Source organism: Ambystoma mexicanum, chromosome 3p (genome assembly GCF_040938575.1).
Source record: "Ambystoma mexicanum isolate Mex_15411 chromosome 3p, UKY_AmexF1_1, whole genome shotgun sequence".
NCBI lineage: Eukaryota > Metazoa > Chordata > Amphibia > Caudata > Ambystomatidae > Ambystoma > Ambystoma mexicanum.
This window is the reverse complement of record NC_090925.1, coordinates 159,107,604-159,129,672: the sequence shown is the minus strand read 5'-3', so window position 1 is coordinate 159,129,672 and position 22,069 is coordinate 159,107,604. Positions and strand designations below refer to the sequence as shown.

The 22,069-nt window shown below is 48.6% G+C and overlaps 1 protein-coding gene across 1 annotated transcript in view; it reads right to left on the bottom strand.

The window, feature by feature from the left end:
• The window catches only part of LOC138579836 (ovostatin-like), a 65,539-nt gene that overhangs the window by 22,439 nt on the left and 21,031 nt on the right, over nucleotides 1-22,069 (bottom strand). The window contains exons 5-6 of the mRNA XM_069650067.1: nucleotides 13,575-13,595; nucleotides 2,622-2,790 (exon numbers count right to left, since the gene is read on the bottom strand). Coding sequence (XP_069506168.1) covers nucleotides 2,622-2,790; nucleotides 13,575-13,595 — 190 coding nt within the window. The remainder of the gene's footprint in view (nucleotides 1-2,621; nucleotides 2,791-13,574; nucleotides 13,596-22,069) is intronic.

Below are 22,069 nucleotides of genomic sequence, written 5' to 3'. Positions count from 1 at the left end.
CATTTGCACTTGAAGATCATTAATGTAGCCCCTCGTCTTCGCCTGGAGCCTCCACCAGGATCCTGGCTCCCTTGGCAGAAGCATCTGGCTGCATCCCTACCTCATCGGCTGGTTGGCTCATGCTCTTCCCTGCAGGAGACCCTAGAGAAGAAGCCGATTGCATGTCAAACCCTATTCAGATTTCATGCGAGTCCCGAACCTAACAAAATCTCACACTGCGCCTCCGTCTAGACATCATTGAAGGAGATTCAAAACAGGAGGGATTTGTCACCATTCCCCCTACAAGGGCTTTCAAGTTGCTAAACAGCTCAGGGTCAGCACCTTTTTAATCACCAATAAGTGAAGAATTGTGACTACGCTCTGCAATAGAGACCTTTGGCACAAGCGCCTGGGAAACATGGCAACGTGTACACTCTGTCCCTGGGCCAGGGCAGACCTCAAACCCCTTGTGAAGTTCCTGCTGCCACGCTATATCCTGGCACCCCAGGACTATTCAACCTTGGTCCACAGGAGCCACAGGATTACATCACAGCTCCACTGGTGACTGGGCCAGTAACATCTCCTGAGGGGGTCCGCCCTGATTCTTCCATCACTCCGGCATCCACTGAGCACTCCTCCGATTCATGCCATTCCTCCATTGTCAGGCTGTCCTGGTGAGGACTGGGGCAAAGTTCTACCTGAGCCAATATGGAGGGTGATAATCCAGAAGGAAACTGGCTAACACTGCCTGGGTAGAACCTCACCTCTTCCCCTGGAGGCCACCTAGCTTCAGGCATATAGAAGAGTTGAGCCGATGGGCTCAGCCAAAAGCCCCACTCCTCGGGGGAAATGACACCTCGCTCTCGATATCATATCCAGGAAGTTCTGATTCCCCATGGAACCTAACAGCACAGGATTGGAGAGGCTGAAACCTATGACTCTCGCTTACTCAAGGAATTTACGCTCACAAGACTCATCAGGTGCCCAATGCTCAACCTGGGATCTGCTCAATGCGCTTAGCTCATCTACCCTCCAATCCTGGAGGTCTTGTTCCTCTAAAGTGTAGTTTCTCCTGCTCGTTACATCTGTCAGGAGAATTGGGGAGCTAAGGTCCATGCACACTACCTGCGCTTCATCCCTGATGGCCAGATCCTGCACCCCTCTCCCTCCTTCTGTCCTAAGGATAGGCAGTTCTATCAGCCCTGTGGATATTTACTGACCAGTGGGAGACTTTCTGGACCGCAGCACCTCTATCAGGGCAATGTATTTACTTCTAGTTTCCTTTGGGGCTGGTCACACAGAGAGGAAACCCTCCATGTTCCACACCAGCGTCTGGATAAAACCATTGTTATGGCAAACTACGATGTGGGTTGAAATGTCCTGCAGAGCAACCGTGGGAGATCCACCCAAGGACAGCTGCATCCAGGCTTCCTTCCAGGACAATTCTCTGACCAACATTTTGCAGGCCACCCAATGGGGCAATCTGATCACATTCCTTTCTTATTACCGACTACACCATCCCAACGGCTTGCAGCTTTGGTTCCACTTGTCTTAAGCCACTCATTTCTGGTCTCCTATGAATAACGTCAGATACGTGCACAGCAACATATGTGGTGTGTTCGTACTGTTCTTACAGTGGCAGGCCCCAGCTTGGTATATCCTTATCCAGTGAGGAATGGGATGAGGAAGAGGGAGGAGGTAGGAACGCCTGGATTATTTACTGGCAATCTTCATGACACCAAGTCCTACTCTTCCTTGTTCCAGTTCTACTTCCTGATCCCACCACCCAGGAGGGTTTGTCCTGGACATTTACCTGGAATTTACAGGTGGGTACGAGGGTGGGGCTGACCCTTACTTATTCAGTGATGAGAGGGGAGCATATCATAAGCCATCATATAGTTGACTACTTGGTTGCCTGTCCCAGGGACCCCAACTTTAGTGAGGACTGAGGAGGAAGAGTAGGACTCTGTAGTCAATATTACCAGTAGGAAATCTAGGAATCAACTCCTCCTTCTCTTGCACCTCCACTAGCCACAATCACCCTCAGTCCCCAGGGTTCATACCACCACTCAACAAATGTCCATGTGCTTCTTCCCAACCTTGACTCATAGCCAAATAGGGGTCTACATGTCCACATTCATATTTCCCATTCATTTTGCCACCACTGGGCGGATGCATCTGTATCATTCGCTGTATGGAGACCTGGTATATATATATATATATTTCTCTCTCTCTCTCTCTCTCTCCATCTCTCTCTCTCTCTCTCAGACCCCCATTCTTCCATCTGCCCTCCCCCCACACACCTATTTGAATACAGGTATTTGTTATAAAGCTTCCAGAATGTTATTCCTTACTCTCAAAAAATATCACATGCCAGCTTCTGTTATGTTTTTTTCAAATATTTATTTCATAAGATATGCGCTTCAAGATTTACCATTTGAACCTATTTGTTCCCACTTTTTTTGGGGGGGGGGGGTTGAAACAGCTAAAACACCACTTAGAGGGGTTAATCTTGTACATACAGTGTATTATGGGGCCAATTTAAAAAGCATTTCCAGGGCCACTTGTGGATCCCAGTCCATCCCGGAAGGTGTCCCGCGTGATATGAAGCACGCGGCAGCATTACACGAGGCATCACCCACCGTATCGTTTGCACTCGAAGCTCCCGTAAGCCTGCAATCCAGAAGCTGTCCTTGCGGTGGCGCTGTACCAGCCAATAAGGGGATCACTTCCAATCTGATAGTGCATACGGGCGATTTTGTTCTGCATTGTCACGTTGCGCTGCTGCATCACAAGGTTATTCCGAGAATCCTGCAAGGAGGAAAAAAACGATAAAACAGTAGTCATTCTGGGAGTTGGCATGCAAGTCACCTTATTTCGAGCCACACTTCCAATCCAAAATGTGTTTGGGGAAGGCTTGGACTGGAAGTGGTAACTGAACAAATGATTAATTTATCTAAAAGAAAATGTGAGCTGTGAGCCCTGCAGTGTTTTGGTTTTGGACGGTGCACTTTGATGATGCCAACACCACCAAATGTTGCAAAACCATGCTGCGGAGGGCGATGGAGAGGGAGTGGGAAAGGGAGAGATCAGCGCTGCTGGAGAGCAGAATATCGGCCTGACATGACAAGCAGCTAACGTTGCTTGTGGCCAGCATCAGGAGAAACACTGACAAACCAGAGACAAGCTCTGAGGGCAAACCATACAAGATGGCTGCCCATCAGAAATGAGGGATTCTGCATGGATATGCATTCTGGATTCGATCTGAGGAAGTGCTGCGCTGTAATTCACTTGCTCGGCATGGCCAACAGGCTCCATTTACATGTACCCCCTCTCCTTCCCTCCTCGTGCTCGCCAGCAGCAGGGGGCGCAACCAGGCACGCCCTTCAGCATCCTTGTCTAGTCTGCATCAAGCAGGGCTGCTGGTTCTGCTTGCCAAACACAATGTTGGTTTTTCATCTCTTTTTGCCCCCCCCCCAGTCCGCTTTGGTCTGGAGGCATCCTGACCAAAATGGAGATAAGTTACCCTGCCCATTAGTGGTTGAACCCCCTCCCCCACTGCTGTTTGAAGCATCCAGATTAAATGGGAGCGTGGTAACCGTCATGAGATGAAAAAGGTATGTTTGCAATAAAGGTGCGTTTATGTGCATGTATGTTCAGAATGAAATGTGTGTGCGTACGACTCACCACAAGTTTGAATGAGTGCGCCTACTGAAGCGAGTGTGTGCTTGTGGAGTGTTTACTTTGTGCATGTGCTTTATGTGTGAAGTGTTTGAGAGTTTGAATGAGTGTGCATCGATGTGAGTGAGTCTGTTGGTTGTATGTGCATGATGGTGTGCACGTGAGAGGGAGTGGGCAGTGCACATCTACTTCTCTTAGGGCCCGATTCATAGAAAAGTGTGCATTTCCCCTGCAAATGCTGCATGCCGAAAACGACACTGTGCGAGACTTCAAACAGAATAAAACATGCGCGTCCCGCTTATTCATGGAATCTACTGTGCAAAGCAACCGTATTGGCAAGTCGTGCCTGGAAGGCTCCAGACACGCCCCCACGCAAAGCATAAACAGCCAGAACATCTACATTTGCGTGCTCACCTGAGCGCGATTACACACACTCTTGGCATCCCTGACAAAAACATGCATACAATGCTTCTTAACTCGGGTAAAACTCAGAAGATCTGTATGTGAACCCCCGTAAACTGATCCTGCACCCCACTACATTGCGTATACGCACCCCTAAGTTGGATCAGAACCCCGTCTGTGTGCATGCACCCCTGAATCCAATTTGCGATCCCAGCTCTGCACGCTGGTTCCTATGCAGAAGTGTCTGCACACCTGCCTTTGGGTGGCATAGAGATTGAGGGATTTGCCTGGTCACTTCTCAGCCAAGAGGCTCCGTGGGTGGTTCTGTGAATACGTGTCATTTGCCACAATTATGGGCGTGCGAGGAACTACCTGCGGGCCATCTCTCGTAATGACCACTTTTTCCCCCCATGTTCTTCCCCATTTTCTTTGTGCCGCGCCCCTTCCCAGCCCTCTGCGCAAGGCATGACCATGGCGTGCTCTCTCGCGCGTGGCGCTCAACAGCTTGCGGATGCAGAGCCTGTGCAAACTCCACGCAAGTCCTGGAAAAGTGCAGCGCGTTCCATTCCATGAATCGACGAAGGGGATTACGCATGCAGTTTGGCACGCAAGTCCCCTATTCCCACGCAAATAATGTAATCGGACCCCATATCTCCTTTTCTGATAGATTCCATGCGCCACACACCACATCACCTGCGCCTTGCTAGAAAGCGCATGCCATTGATTTCACTTTCTTTACACAAGTGCCTTCCTTCAGAGACCTGAAGGGCAGAGATTAAATGTTTCTAAACGTTCCTTTTTTGCATCAAAACTTCTGACAAAGTGCTGAGATAAAATCACATACATGTAGCTTTGACGCAAAACAGGTCTCATGTCAAATGTCTTCTTCACATTACCGTGATGCATTTGAGATAACGGCTGGGAACAGCACGCATGGTGCTGTTTCTACCATCTCTTGATGCTTGTAACATAGCGCCATTCTTAGCTTTCCTTACACACCATTCTGCAAAGAAGTTGCAGAGACCTATTTTGAAGACTGAACACATCAACCAATACTTATATTTCTTCATTATGTCGAGTTTGACAACAAGTAGGAGGATCTGAAAGCATAAAACAGGGACTGGACTAGCATCTCAACTGGAATGGGCAATGTTTCATTGTATCTAAAATCTGTCAGCAACTTTTAGGAGTTCCACATTTTTGGACCAGTGGCATTTTGATGCATCTGTAAATGGTGCATGCGTTTGTGATGTTTATGAACATGTTTACATTTATTTTATGAAGTATTGCAGATCCGTGGGTTAGTAGGAGTCCAGGTAAGGGGGTACAAGTTATAAGAGGCCAGTGTTACATTAGAGTTAAGCAAAAGAAGCAGTAGTTAAAAGCCAGGTTAGGGTGCGGGGGGGGGGCGAGTGGCTGCGAGTGTCTGCGGTGCATGAAGAAAGTACTCCTTGAAGAGAAACCTGCTCTAGAATTACATGAGGGTTGAAGTGAGTCATGAGGTTCCAGAGCCTGGTAGCATAGACTGAGAATACCGGCTTCCTGTTTTTTTTTTCCTTTCTTGCGGCCATGTTTGCAGCTGTAACCTGGCCAGGTCTTGCCTTAGCGTGGAGCGTTAGCCACAGAGATCGTGGCCTTGTAAGCAGGTAGGAAGGAGAACGCAGGTAGGCGGCTTAATGAATGACGCAGCTGGTCTGGATGGGGATGTATGCTTGTAGGGGGCAACCAATGTAGTTGGATGAGTGTGCGCACAATGTGGTGAAAATTGCATGGGGTGGGCTGCAGCATGGAGGATGCTTATCATTCGTGCCAGGGTGCAGGCTGGCATGTCAGAAAGCAGGGATTTCCCACCAGGGGACATAAACATCAGGGGTGGACATACCCCTCTCACAATCTCAAGCACGGCAGACACAATCCCTTTTATTGCCTCCGCATGTCGTGGGTGGGCGAAAGGGCCCCCCACCTGGCACCCTGATGCAAAGATGTTAGTGCACATTTTATTTTTGTTTGACAAAACATAAAGAACACATCTCAAGGAATTGTACAGTGCACCGCTGATGTTACCTGGCCGTTGCTGATAACTACTACGTTCCAATCAGATGCAGTAATCCTGTAACGTAGTCTGTCTTCACTGTTATATGGTTTGTGTGCTCACTATAGCACAACGTGTGTATCATTTTCATTCACCTTTAAGCAACATGTTGGTCATGTGCAATACGTAAAGGTGACATTCAAATTGAAAAGTGAGAGCCATGACGGTTCAGAAGATAGCTCTGTGTCATAAGCACTTGGTGCAGAGAGTTCATATGGCACATCACAATACCAAATCCCAGGGAAGCAGTTTTACTAACTACGAACTTGATAAACTTGAGTATGAAAGCTTCTGTGATGGTGACCTGTACTGTGCTACAAAACAAACACAAACGACCTGCATTGGAACGTCCTAAGTATAAAAAGCATAGCGAATGCCTAGAGCTCCGTTCATCCTAGCAGGGGCTGTACAAACTGTGCAACCCCCCCACCCCACCCCACCCCTTCAAATGAACAGCAGCTGAGCCAGAAGAGGTGAATAAGTAGCCCAATTCAAGACAGTGGAATCAAATTGTTGTGTTCCATGTCCTAGCTTTCCCATGGACGATATTCTGATGCTAGACTGGTCATCTCCTCTCAACCAAGCTCCTCACTGTTGGCTCCCCCTTCTGGCTAAAATCTGGGACACTTCCTTCACCACCTTCCGTATTAATGGTCTCTTCATCCCAGCCCTGAAACAGGTATAAACACTGGGTGTCCACCTGGAAGCAGAGCTAAGCATGTCCAGGCATATGAACACGCTGGCGTCGGCCACTGCTTACACCTCCAGCTTCGTATCCCTGAGCAGGCACTGCCTTTCACCAAGAAACTGCCTCACGCTCGCACGAGCACTTATTCTTTCCAAACTGGATTATTCTAAAGTTTTTCGCATGGGCACCTCAGCATCTAATCTGGCCAAACTTCAACCTCTGCAAAATAAAGCCCTGCGTGACACCCTTGGACTACAACGATCTGACCACATCTGGGCAACTAGACGTGAGGCTCACTGGCTACCAATCAAGGCTCGGATTGACTTTAAAACTGTCCATTGCTCACAGGTGCATCTACAAAGAGGCTCCCCTCTACCTTAACAATAGGCTCTCTCAGAAATGTCCAGTGTGTTCGTTAAGATCCAGTCGTCACAAGAAGAAACAAGCAGGAGGTTTTCCTTTTTGTGTTATCGCTCTGAAACTCTCTCCCTGTAGTCACCAGAATAAAACAAGCATACACGACATTCAAAAAGCTTGTAAAAACGTGGCTTTTGAAAAATACGATTAATGTTTGCATCTAATGTACCACTGTCTTACTGTACAAAACACTGTGATACCCCAGGGTGTGGGCGCTACAACAATGTTATAAATAAATAAAAATGTATAGTACAGCACTCTCTTTGGTGAAATGTTTTGCCTCATCAGACTCTGGGGGCCTGCTTTGATTGCTCTTTCGTTTCATGGATGCCATTTTAGTAGACAGGGTCCTAGGCCAGTGGTATTCAAACTGTGGGTCGCGACCCCCTAGTGGTCCGCGGGTGCATCCCAGGGGGGCCCTGAGAGCTCAGCATGAAAAAAGATTTTTTTTTTTTTTTTTTTTTTTAGATTGGAAGAAATGGGCAGGGGTGGCCCACATGGGCGGGCTGAAGCATGAAACTGTCTCAGGCAACAATGAAAAAGTGGCCCACAGTTGTAAATGGATATTCATTCCTTTAGTCACAGACTGGGCCTCATTACTACTATGGCGGACCAGTAACAACGGTGCTGGTAAGCTACCGGCACCGTTGCTACCGTTCCGCCATAGTAAGAGTTGTGCTCGTGGGTGCTTGACAGCCCCCGCCAGGTCTGACATCAGCTCGTCGGATGCACCATCACCGTTATTAACGGTGCCGGTGCATCCGAGCTCCCCCTTCCCATTTGAGCCATATGGGGCTCAAATGGGAATGGGGATCTACCGGCACCTTCGAAAGGGCAATTATCATGTCCGCCTAACTCGGCATGACCTAGTAATTGCCCATTCGCGGGTGCCAGACCCGGATGCAACTCCAGTGGCAGCCGTGCCGGTTTTACCGGCACAGCTACCGCCAGAGTAGTTATGAAGCCCACTGTTTCAATAGTACCCAAAGGGGTGCTTTGTGTTAAAATGTAAGTAAATTGTGATATATTCAGCAACAATGGTCAACATTACTAACTGCATAGTGGCCCCTCACCCATTATGGAGGAGCTAAGGAGCCAGCCCAGTGAAACAGTGAGCACTCCCTCAGCTGCTTTATCCAGCTAATGGAGTGCTCCTGGGCTGGCTGAACTGTCAAAGGGAAACACTGTTTCCCTTTGACAGTTCAGTTTAGTTCCCCAGCCGCACATGCTCACTGAGCCATGCAAGTGCTGGGGCGTTTTGCTTCGCCAGCATTGCATAGCTCATTGGAAATGCTGGCTGGGGCACTGCATGTCTGTATGTCCGAGGGGGAGCTCCTGCGCCTCCTCGCACATACAGACAGAGCAGCTGGAGCAGCACCCACACACAGGCCAATGTGTATGGATGCGTTATGAGTGAGTGTATGGTGATGGATGCTCATGTGAATGATAGAGTGATTGCTGTATGAATGTGCAGCGCCTTGCATATACACATAATCATGTTCATTGTGTTAGGACCAGTGGGGCCCAGGGGACAGGGATGGTATCTTTTTACCGGACATCTATCATTCAAAACCCTCTGCCTTGTCCACAAGGCTTTCTGGGGCCTCGGTCCAAAATACCTTCAGCTATTCCTCCGCAAATACCTCCCCTCTCGAGCTCTTCACTCCTCTACCTCCAACTCCCTCAGGGTCAGTCGTTTATCAAAGAAACGAGCTGGGGGTAGATCTCTGTCTTCGGCTGGGGCCTCCCTCTGGAACAGCGCCCTGCCACTCTAAAACTTGAGGAGAACCATCTTTCTTCCTGCACTTATCAGACCTACCCTGTCTGCTGCCTTAAACGTAGCACTTACAAATTGCTGGCTGCACTACCACTGTTTGTTGCCTTTATTATTTATTTATTTATTGTTATTTATCTGTTTCTCCTCTGCTTCGCACTTTCCACTTCTCCCCCCTTCCATGCACTTTTCCCCTCACACTTGCGCGTTCTCAATGTCACTGGGCCTAGTAAGATCGCTGTTTTATTCTCCTTTGTTCCCCTCCCTTGCCTGCCCTTCTTGAGCGCGATAGAAATAAAATATCAATGCCTGCCCCCTGGACTCCCAGCAACAATTGCAAACTGTTTGGCTATTTACCCATTTTTTGTTAAAAGTATGCTCTACAATGCAACATTTTAACCTATTATTTAAAAAAAAATTCACAGGGGGAAACCCCCCCGAACCTCCCCTTAATGCCCCTCCACTTAAAAAAGATTCACCAGCCGCCACTGGCCCTCAGACTGTGTTGGGAACGGGATGGGGGAACCGAGGGACTATGGTGGGAGCACAATGGGCGGGAACCATGGGATAGTGATGGGAGCAGAGTGGGGAGAGCCCTGGGTGTGTGATGGGGTGGGGAGAGACCAGCGACTGGGTAGGAGTGGGATGAGGGAGCCCAGCGACTTTGATGGGAGTAGGTGACGGCGCGCAATATATACTGTCCATTTGGCATTTCTGGGGGGTCCCGACCTGCCCAAATTTTGCTCAGGGGGGCCCTGGCCAAAAAAGTTTGAAGACCACTGTCCTAGGCAGAAAAGGGATGATCAAACGTCACTGAGCTCTGCCAAGCTCATTTTCAGGTTTGAATATTTTACAAATAATAATGCTGCTTTTTTCCAGAATTTTAAAGTGCTCATCACATCATGAATAACAATTGACTGGTCTGTGCCAAACAACACATACAGGCGTGTGACCTTATTGCATAGCTTTTTTTGCTGGGCATAAATAAACCTTTACAGCACGGCAGTCTACCCAAATTAGAAAGCTCAGATCAACTACCCTTCTGGAATTGTTAGACTTCAATGTATAATGGACAAAATAAAGCTATAATAATAGTCATTTTGCAGAACATATGTATAAGGTTTTTCTTTTAGATAAAGTCATGTTCGTTTATCATGTGCTTGGTGTACTTTCGAAATCAGCTCTACAAACCAGGATAGAAACATTCAAAATAAGTGCACTTTGCGGTTCACCAAGAACTGGGAACAAGTGTGGACAGGCACCAACATTTAAAAACTGGTCTCAAATCCCAGCACTGCCACTTAAACCTACTGTGTTATCTGGGGCAACTCCATTAACCTCAAAGTTTCTAGCCTGTGAACATTGTCAGTTGCTCAATATTTCAAAATGTTTAATCCCTAAGGGCTCGATTCATGGAATTATTTGTGTGGAACATAGGGCACTAGCGTGCATATCTGCATGCAGTACTTTCCCTGCACTTTTTTGTCTGTGTGAGCCGTCAAGGGCCTTGCGTGAGACTCCACGCAGAGCGTGGGTGTGGCTTGCGCAGAGGGCTGGAACATCAAAAATGGGGAAGAATATGAGAAAAAGTGGGCGTTCCGAGCAACGGCCTGCAGGTAGTCCCTTGCACGCCCACTGTTGCGTGGCACGAGATGTATTCATGGATTCGATCGCACAACCCCTCAGCTGGGAAATGGCCATGCAAGTCCTCCAGACGATCCGCCACCCGAATGCAGGCGTAAGTACACTTGTGGGTAGGATTTGCAGCGCAGAGATGGGGTTGCATGTCGGATTTCGGGGTGAGTATACTCAACCAGTGTTCCGAAGTAACGTTGGGGTGTGCGTAAGCAGTGTAGCGGGGTGCAGGAACAGTTTACCTGGGTTCACACACAGAGTTTAGACTGAGTTACGATTTTTCATACGCTGGTTGTCGGGGTGCTGGGAACAGTTACGGGGGACCCTGCGCACGGTCTGCAAGATGCATGTCTGCTTGCGGGGGACCCCACCAACTGTTTGAGGGTGCGTGTATTTGCACCCGGGGTAGAGCGCAAACATAGCTGATCTGGCAGTTTATGCTTTGCATGTGGGAGTGTCAGGGGCGTTCCGGCCGCGACTTGCGAATATGGTTACTTTGCGGAAACAATTCCATGAACACGCAGCCGCCAATTTTTCATTCTGTTCGCAGGCTCGTTCAGTGTCCTGCTGGTCGCGCGGCCTTTGCATGGCTTCTGCGCACATTTCGATGAATCGGCCCCTAAGTGTTATTTAGTTCTCGGGGTACGTTCTTTAAAACAACATCACTCTTGGTTCATAGGGTTTTAGTGTAGCTTTATACGTAACACTATTTTCTATTCACATATTGCACACCATGAAGCCATTCGTTTTTTGTAGCTCACTAAAAGCAATCCACCTGAAAACCATGGCACTATTCTGATCTGACTCCATGTTGGGACACGTGCCCCTGCCTGGCAATTCCGCGACCTCAAGGTCTATCAGTGCTGTGCCATGTGTGCCTTCCTCGTTGCTTCCAGTCTCTCGCCTCGGTCCATTCTCGAGCACCCGGCCATTCTGTGAAGGCAGGTGCTCATCGTAGTAGGGGGGTCTATGTTGGGGCGCGCTGACCCTTTCATAACTCTACTGATCTCTGTCCTGTGTCAACAGAACAACCCGCAAACCTTTTCCTTGGCAGCGATTCTTAAATGTGTATTGGGCAGGGCTGGGCCGGCCTATAGGGAACTCTGGGGATTTCTCAGCAAGCCTCTGCACCTCTTGTGTGCAGTTGCCTATTTTATTGACACATTTTCTCCAGGGAAAAGGGTTGGGCTTGCTGAAAATGTGCAATATGGGGCCACTTTGAATTTTATTTCCAGGTCCTCTTTTGGCCCCCAGTCCGCCCCTCGTAGTGGACCTGTGTTAGAACACAAGGGCCCTGCTCTTAAACTACTATCGTTAAATGCCACTCATTTCTTTCTCTGAATCCAGCACAGATGAAGGGAGTTGGGGCAATTCTTGGATCCCTTCCTTGCTCTGGTTTGGAGGGCGGCTGTAAATCTGGATGGTGCAGTTTGGAGAAATTCAGTGCTGCACTGCCGAGCGCCAGTGCGGCCTTGCTGGAGAGCTATGCCCTTTAAATGACACCTGAGAGGCTCGAATCGGGCGTGTGGGCATCCACAGCACACGTGCCACGCTTCGCAGCCGGTCCTTAGAAACTTACCCCCCCCCCCTGTCCTCCTCCAGGTCAATCAATCATGCAGTGCCCAGTGATTTCTCTGGGCGCTATACCCATGACATTAGCACACACATTGATGGGGGCGAATATTGCATGAACACACTCTGCTGGTGCATTTAGCTGCCAGGAGACTGTCCGAGTGTTCTTGTATATTGGGCAATAGGAGCGAAGTCTCCTCTTGACTCTGGGTTAGTGGTCTTTAAACTGTGGTGTTGGCCTGCCTCGGGTGACCTGGGGATGTCTGGGGGTGGCGCAAGGCTATTTACTATCCCGGTCAATGCTGTTAATAGAACATATATGCAGTTATAGGGTGGCGGTGCCCAAAAACAATATTTCTACTTGGGTGCAGTTGGTAGGGGGGGTAGGATACAAAGTTTGAATGCCACAGCTGTTGGTGATGGTACCGGTTGGGAGGGAAGTGGTCTGGGGACTGGAGTGTGAACTTCCTACTGCTGTTATGTTTTTAGGGAGTGTGTTTTGGGGTACAGAAAGCACTTTGGGGATGAATCGTGTACACAGATCAACAAGTGCTACATAAAAGCCTAGATTGGGGGAAGGGTTTGGGATCCAAGAGGGTGGCCAGGAATAGCGGGATCGCTTATCCGCTTATCCACAGAGTGAGGAGGGGAGCTCACACCCCATGCCCATTCAACCTTTGCTTGGCCTCTCTGCTGAGGGGCCACGCTGTGCCAATTACAACCGTGTTTTGTGGCAAACAGAAATGCAGAAGGACGGAAGAAAACACACTGCGAGGCTTCTGCTGGTCGACCTCGTCAGATGTAACGTTCCCCAACGAGGGAGGAATCAGATGGTGACAATGAAAGAAGCTAAAAGGAACCCCACATGGCCCTTCTCTAAGCCGGAGAACATGCACACGTGCAGGCCTTCCTAATGCAATCAAGGGTGCTACCTTGGGATGTAATGTTTCCTGAAACACTGACATAATGCTCTTTATGCTAGGAACACCCCCGTGTAACTCTCCCACCCCAGGCTGCCCTCTGCCCCCCAGAATGGATTGTCTGCAAAGCCTCGGCTATAAGTTGTGATGATTTACTGTCCTTGAAACGGCCACACCTGGGCACTCTTGGGTGTAAACATGGTGGAATGCTCCTCCCTCCCATTCCCAATCCTCACCTGTGGACGCGCATGCCCACACACCGTCAGAAAACACTGCCACTGTTTCACTCTAAGGCCTGGATACCTCTGCACAGGGGCACGATATGCCAGCTTCCAGGCACGCCTCGGCCCTCTGAGGCCTCCATGCGGGGATGTGGCACAGTACAACAACGTCATGACATATATTAAGACTCACCCGCACTTCAAAGGCTTCGATCTGAAAGAGAACCAAGAAGGGTCGTGTTTAGAAATTAAGCAGCAGAAAAGGGGAAGATAGTTCGTCATCAGACTAAAGGGGCCGCGCCCAGATCTCGAGACTGCTTAGTGACAATGTAGTCACAGGCGACTGTGAGAACATTGGGAGACTTTGTTGCTGGCCCCTCAGCTGTGGCTAGGAGCTACTTCCGGTACCTTTTCTAGGACGGGGAGGGACAGAGGACAAAAGATAGCTCCGACCATCCGCCTTATTGAGTTAGGAGGAGGTGGGAGACTGACATGTGAGAGTTCTGCTTATACATCACCTCCCCTCCCTCAAATCCCCTCCCTCTTTAACTACAACACCCAATATTCACTCCACCCCTATACTGGCGGTTTGTGCTTAGGTCGGACAATTGGGCTTTGAGACGAGGGAGATCACAAACACATCTTTTAGGGGTGCATTTTTACCCAGCAGTCTTAGAATGAAATGTACGCCCTACCCTCTGCCTAAGTTATGCCCGCAGCCCCATCCTTAATGGATAGGTTATGACTGCCTGCCTGAGTTATGCCCTTTCGCATCAGCGGCTGGTATGGTGGTCTGATAGGGTATCCTGCTGCCCAGGGTTGTTGTGTTACGGCTGCTTCAACCGGTACCGATCTCCTTATGTACACGGGGCAGAGTCCCAGTGTGGCTCTCTGTTGGTTCATTTGCTCCTCATTCATCACGTACCTCGGCGAGTACCTTACTGGCAACTCACAATGGAAAGGTGAATATCCCCTGCCCGATATCTTTCCCCCCCATCCTCAATGGAACGGTTACTACCTCCTGCCTATGTTATCCTCTTACCATTCCAACCTCAATATAAACATTACTGCCTAATGTATGCCTTTACCCCTCCAACCTCAAAGGAAAGGTGAATATCCCCTGCCCGATACCTTACCCTCCATCCTCAATGGATATGTTATGACTGCCTGCCTGAGTTATGCTCTTACCTCCTCCCCCACTCCCCACCTCACTGGAAATAGTATTGCCTGCTGCCTGGGTTAGGTCTTTACCCCTCCAACCTCAAAGGAAAGGTGAATATCCCCTGCCCGATACCTTACCCTCCATCCTCAATGGATATGTTATGACTGCCTGCCTGAGTTATGCTCTTACCTCCTCCCCCACTCCCCACCTCACTGGAAATAGTATTGCCTGCTGCCTGGGTTATGTCTTTACCCCTCCAACCTCAAAGGAAAGGTGAATATCCCCTGCCCGATACCTTACCCTCCATCCTCAATGGATATGTTATGACTGCCTGCCTGAGTTATGCTCTTACCTCCTCCCCCACTCCCCACCTCACTGGAAATAGTATTGCCTGCTGCCTGGGTTATGTCTTTACCCCTCCAACCCCAAAGGAAAGGTGAATATCCCCTGCCCGATACCTTACCCTCCATCCTCAATGGATATGTTATGACTGCCTGCCTGAGTTATGCTCTTACCTCCTCCCCCACTCCCCACCTCACTGGAAATAGTATTGCCTGCTGCCTGGGTTATGTCTTTAACCCTCCAACCACAATGGAAAGGTGAATATCCCCTTAACCCCCAATTCTCAATGGAACGGTTACTACCTCCTGCCTGTTACCCTCTCACCATTTCAACCTCAATATAAACATTACTGCCTAATGTATGCCTTTACCCCTCCAACCTCAAAGGAAAGGTGAATATCCCCTGCCCGATACCTTACCCTCCATTCTCAATGGATAGGTCATGACTGCCTGCCTGAGGTATGCCCATACCTTCCCCCCACTCGCCACCTCACTGGAAAGAGTATTGCCTGCTGCCTGGGTTATGTCTTTAACCCTCCAACCTCAAAGGAAAGGTGAATATCCCCTTAACCCCCAATCCTCAATGGAACGGTTACTACCTCCTGCCTGTTACCCTCTTACCATTTCAACCTCAATATAAACATTACTGCCTAATTTATGCCTTTACCCCTCAAAGGAAAAATACTCTTTTTCTCCTTATGGTCCTCATTAGAAGTCTGGCAGTGTGGTACATATGACAGTAAAGTGGTGGTAATTATGTTACCACCCCTTTACCACTGCATTACTCCACACTGTGCTGCAAGTTATGTAGTAAGATTGAAGGTTTTCCACCAGCACAAAGCTGGAGGTAAATCTTCCACCTTACCACCAAAACCTGGGAGATGTCCCTCACGGATTTACCACCAAAACCTGAGAGATGTCCCTCACGGATTTACCGTTCACAAAAAAATCAGCAAGAAAAATTCCATGGATTCCTAGGATTCCATAAATGGGGATTTACACCGCCTTAGCACCATTCATGATCGCGTGGTAATGCCACAGGACCAAATGGCCGTAACGGTAACCGAGTGTGGTGGTAATTCCACAGATTTACTGCTGGATCACCTCTGTGTCCCTCTTCCTCATCACAGTTCTCAGTATAAGAGCGGGAGTCATGGCCAGGAAGCAGGCAATAACTGGGTGTAAAGCACCTGAGCAGACTGGAGTTGTGAATGGCCCTCACGGGCAATGAGGGGGCACTCTGTGGACGAGAGCGCTTCATTGTTTCTAGCCGCTACGAGAGAGCATCTTGAGCTAGCTTGATAATGCCTGGTTGCCATATGCATCCTCAGGCCCTGATCTTTCCAAGGGGAGGCTTCTTTTTTTTCTTATTTTGTGATATGTGGAGTGTTAATGTTTCTATCAGTGGAGTAAGGATTGTCATACCAGAGCCATGGTTCTGCTGCACGGGAATGTAAGCAGTAAGCCATTCCTTTTCATTGAGAAGGTCCCTACAGTGCAGAGTGGATAGAGTACCATGATAACCTACTTGCTCTCTTCACTGTCCACAGTACTAATCCTTTCCGCTGGCACTCTTCTCCAGTAGCACTCACTTTGGGCACTCCTTCAATGGCATTTGTGTATCTGGTGCAAAACCAAAAGGTGATGGCTGGACGGTTTTCAATTAATCGTAACCACTGGCACAACTCTGAGCAACCCTCCAGACCATCCTTTTTTAGCCTGTCAATCCATTACAGAAGGAGAACGACCATATGCAAATCAAGCTTGGTCCCTCCTGTTAGGAAAGATTTCATCTGTGTGTAATTTTCCCCCCCATTTGTGGAACCCCCAAACCTTTTGCTTTTGTTTGGCTATCCTATCCTGACTTTTGGCAGTGGCACACATCCTTCAGCTGCGCTCCCCTGGGCTTTTGCTCACTTGTTATGGGGAAACTGACACATCCTTCAGACTGTCAGTACTGGGAAACTATGTGTCCCTTAGTCTTCGACTATGTTGCCATTTCTTGGTAACTTTTTAACAGTGCACAATGTACCTTCCAGTACTGTGCACTGGGATCCCTTTTTTAATGCCCCTAGACACCCTCAAAGGATTTTCTGGTGATTGCACTAGTGTGCCTGGGATGAACCGGTGGCAGTGTTAGGGAGAATTCTCTGTTTAGGCTGAATTTCCTAACCTAGTGAGTCCCCCAGCAGCTTTGCTGGATTTTTGGGGTTTATTTTTTTCTCCTGCCAAGAGTGAGACTCTTTTACCCTCACTCCTGGACATGATTTGAGTTTGTTTCTTTGAATCTAGATGTGTTTAATGGGTTATGGGTTCTTTTACCCCATAGGGCTTCATGCGTTTTTGTGATGTGTGTTACACAGCACCCTCAGTGCAGTAACACAGGGGTGTCATAGTGACCCCCCAGTATAGACTCCATACCCTGGGACTGACTACTGTCTCCCAGGGCATGTAAAGTCACCATTGACTTTACTAGTCTTAAATTCCGAACAGAACCAGTACAAACCATCATATTGTGGACGTACTGGCTGGGGCAATTCAATTGCCCCGGGGTCTGTTAGTCTAGGGGGCACGTCTCCGTCCCCCCTGATCGAGGTTTGGCTGGTGGCAGTGGATACTACTTTTTATATTCAACCGCAAATATATTCCTATGGGATTTCCCATTGTTTTAGGCTACTATTATCTTTATTTAATTATTTACGGTAGCCTCGAACATACTGCCGGTTTATTTAATTAATATTAATTCTCTGGTTGGTATTTTTTGCCAAAACTTGATTCTAAAATGGCGTTTGTGTTCCCGTCTGTGACTCCAACCCAAGTCGAGCCCTTTGTTCCACTTTTTGGCAGGCTTCTCCACAGAAGCCCTCCAAAGTGGTGCCACTCTGTTTGGGGCACTTAGGGGGGGTGGAGGGGGATTTAGGCACCCTGGACTGATTTGCCTAGGCAACTCAAGTCGCCCTCCGCCCTGATTGGCCCAAGTGGTAAGCCGGCCGGCTCACCACTTAGCATGTTTGAGTGACAGCTAGGCTGAGTGAATGGGGGTTTTCTGCATAAAAGCAGGGCTTTGGGGACTGGAACTTCAGAAGTCACCACAGGACCTAAGAATCCGACAAGGGAGAAGCTGAGCCGGCCTGCCATGACACCACCACTGGTGGAGCCCTGCTGGACCGTCTCACCACTTTTCCCAACGACAGAGGAGATCTCCCGCCAGAGAGTCTTCTTCCTTTGACTGGTGGGGATAACCAGTTTCACCATCTTTTCACCTTCCCGACGTACCTCGTGGCCGCCTTGCCTGTGCCAAGCACCCCGGCAACCGGGATACCATGTTTTACCACGACTGCGAACAAAGGTACCACCTTTAACCGGAAGACTCCGCGGCTGGTTTCTTCCTTGGTAGTGCAACAACCTTCATCTTTCCTCCAAGTCGAGATCTTCTCTTCCCCTGGATGACGACGTGACTTGCACCCACTGCCAGGAACAACTGCCACCGCTGGAGGATCCTTCCCACTTAAGGTACCGTGTCCCGCCTGGCTTCCCTTGCTACCGACTGTACGGGGTAGATTTAGCCCCCGGCTTTCAAACCTGGGTTAGCCTGGGACACCCTGGCTAAACTTTCCTAAGCCTCTCTAAACTCTTTTGAACTCGCTGCAAGACTTTCTAAGCCTAGTGTAACTGTGTGATCTTGGGCGCATTTGTGCTCCGCTCTCTCTAAGAGGGGGCCCAGCCTTTGGACTTTGGCACCAGTGACCTTTGCTCTTCTGCCTTGCTAACAGTGTTCCTGAATCTTAGAGTGGTGTACCTTTCCATATTCTGTCTTTTTCCCTCCCTTTCTCACAAACTTATTGGAGTGCCATCTAGTTAAGCGCTCACCTTTGTATGAAAATAAGTGGTGTTTTACAGTGACTTACCTGATAAGGAAAAAGGGGTGTATACATTACAATAGTAACTGTATTTAGAATATTTTACAACAAGAGTGCTGGAGTGTTTCAAACAGTGTGTTTTTAAATAAATAATTATATACTTTGATACCAAAGCTCTGGTCAGTGTTTGCTTGTATTGGTGTGTCTGAGTGCCTATTGTGTATACTTTGCATACTGCCTAACACTTCTTGAGAGAAGTCTGGCTGCTCAGCCACAGCTACCAGGTAAATCTGGGTGGTACAGACTGCTACCAAGTGGGTTTACTGCTAATACCTGTAGTCCTAAATCTTTTGCAGTGTTCCCTAAGGGAACTGCACAGGTTTCTGCCTAACAGGCAGCAGTTACCTTTTATAAGTGTTTTACTTCTTTTTACAGGATCACATCGAGTTTACTGCATTTGGTTCAAGAGTGTGGCCAGGTCCGAAAATGGCTGAGCCACAAGGTCTTTTAATCTGTCCCATGGCCATTTTGTCCCTTGCCTTCACCCGGGTCGAGTAACCTGGGTTTTCCTTATTAGGGCAAGCAGCCTCCCGCAAATACTGATCGTTTTCGTGGGCTTCTGCATATAACATGTGTGCGCCCAGGAAGCGGGTTGGGACTGTCTGATCCTAATCCACACTACTGGTGCCCGGAAGTCTGGAGGGAGTGAATACCTGGGATGGGACCACTGTGGGCTATGATTGGTCCACGACTGGGATGGATGCATGAGAGCAAATCTTCGATTGGAAGTTTACTCAATTTTGGCATGAAGCTAATCTTGGATAAGAGAAGGGGCTCTGCATCCGTTCCAGTTTGATCACCTGAGTTCTCCCCCAACTACAGAAGGAGCCAAGTATCCTGCAGAAATAAAATTGACTTGTGGAACCGCTGGAGACGCACTAGCAGTTTTTGGCATCCTTTGCACTCTGCTGTCCCATCGGACCCCTGTTTTCTTCATGGATCAACAAGGCCTGCCACGGCCCTTCGCCTCTTTGGAATAGTGGGAACAACTACTCTCGATGTCCCCTGCTTTCCTGCCGAACTAGCCACTTCAGAAGTGTTCCTGGGCCATCCAGTGAACTGTCCAGCTCTACCAATCGTCGCTGTCTCGAGACTTGGGGCATCGCTTGCTTGTTGTAACGTGCATTCTCCCGTCAAATTTCGTAGGCCCAGCTTCTCTTGGTCCTGAATAGGAGAGTGCGTAATGCTGCACAGATCTGTGATTCCTGCATCACTAACTGTTGGTGACGGTCACTGTAGGTGTCTTGCAGACCTGCTCTGCCGTGCCCTGAAGCCTGCTGCATTTTCTTTGTATCTCCTTCGGAAGCTGAGAAAAGGCAACTGATTGATCTTGGACGATCGTTCTATCCCGCAGCCGCTGAGAACTGGTGCACCGTGAAACTGCAGAGCTCGAACCTATTAGCGATCTCGACTAAACTGGTAAAGTTTGGCCTGACTGTGCCGAGGGTCGGTGAGTACTTGCATCACTTACCAGTAGCCCCCTGGCACAATAAATCTCTTTTACGCACAAATATCCCTAAAAAGGAATTTGCTTTTGGCTGGGTTAGCCTGCGCTCCCTAGCTTTTCTTACCTTTTGAAAACTGCTCTGCTGCCAAGGGCAGACCCTACTCGAATAGTGGGAACCAATTCTTCATTACCTCAAGCCCCTTCCTGACTTGCTACAGCTCTCAAAAAAAAACAAAAACACTTTTTGTTCTGCCTGCGCAATCGTGCCTTTTTACCCACAACTGTACTGTTGAACACAAGACTCCCCACTTCTTAGGGCTGGACTCGAAAGCCAGGGAATGACTCTGAAGAATTGTCTAATGCTCCTAGTGTGTTAACTCACCCCTCCCTTTACTGGTTGTGGCTGTGATTTACTCCTTTGTCGCATTAGGAAACGTATTGTAAATATATTATGTAGTATAGTATTTGTGTGGTAACTGTTTTTATATACCTGAAGTTTACTTGAGTCAATTGGTCCGACCGACAATAAATGTATATATTTTTTTCATATACACTTTCCTAAGAGTATTTTGTGGTTTGTTACTGTGTGCCAAGCTACCTAGATTGGCCTGGCTTGTCCAGAAGGTTCCCCTGTTTCACTAAACCAAGGATGGCCTCCTAAACATTTGCCCACCAGGTCAGAGTTAAGAAATCCATCTTGACACCTCCGCAAAAGGGGCAGTCTAGCACAAACTGCTAGGTCACATACCTTTTGCACGAGACCACCGGCATCCCCAGACAAGTTTTGGCCTCGCTTGCGTCTAGGCACATCAGGGTAGGGACCCACGTCTGGGCATACATGTCCGACTTAGGGTGACTTTAGCAAAACCAAAAGGCGATGACTGGAAAGTTTTGAATTAATCATAACCACTGACACAGCTCTGGGTGACCCTCCAGACCATCGTTTTGCAGCCTGACAAGCCATTACAGGAGGGGAAAGACCCCTTGACCCCTTTTGCAATGGCGCAGATGGGCTAAAAACGGTGGTGTGGAAGGTTGCCCAGAACATTGACAGTGGCTCAGAGTTATTCAAAACCTTCCACCCATCACTTTTTTGGTTATAATTTGTATATCTGGTGCCAGTGCTCTGTGGGGGTGATGGGCATTCCCCTCTGTGGGCTGCCCTAGCGGGGGTGACACATTCCTAAGTTCCTGGATATGGATTGTCTCCCAAGAGGATCTTTTGGATGAGACACACACGTATATACATGCGCTGTTTGTATATTTTCTTTTGTTGGTTCATAACTCGTTTTTAAGGGGATCTGTAACCAGCTGTCACATAACATGGCCTTACGGGGCAGGTGGAAGGTCACATGAATAATGGCGTTGCTGCTTTGGCCTCATGGCCATACTCTGTCCTTAGTGCAGGGGTCTGCAACCTTTGGATCTCCAGATGTTTTGGACGATAACTCCCTTGATGCCTTAAATGGACTATACTGGCTACGACTGATGGTAGCTGTAGTCGAAAACATCTGGAGAGCCAAAGGTTGCAGACCTGTGAACTAGAGTACACTGGTATACCTGGATCATGGCACATCTCGCTTCCTTTCATAGTTGCTTACGCCAGTGTAGGCTTTAGTTTCTGACAGCATGGAGCTGACCTTGCGCTTGGTGGTTGTGGTACTCTGAGCCTGCATGTCCACTTTTGTGTTTGTGCGGGCTTTTTTTGTATGCCAAGCTATTTTTAATGGACATATTTGGTATGCTGTGTTTTTTCCATGATCGGGTTGGTTGTTGTCCCTCGTCAATGTCCCTTTGCCTATCCTGGGACTGTGGGTG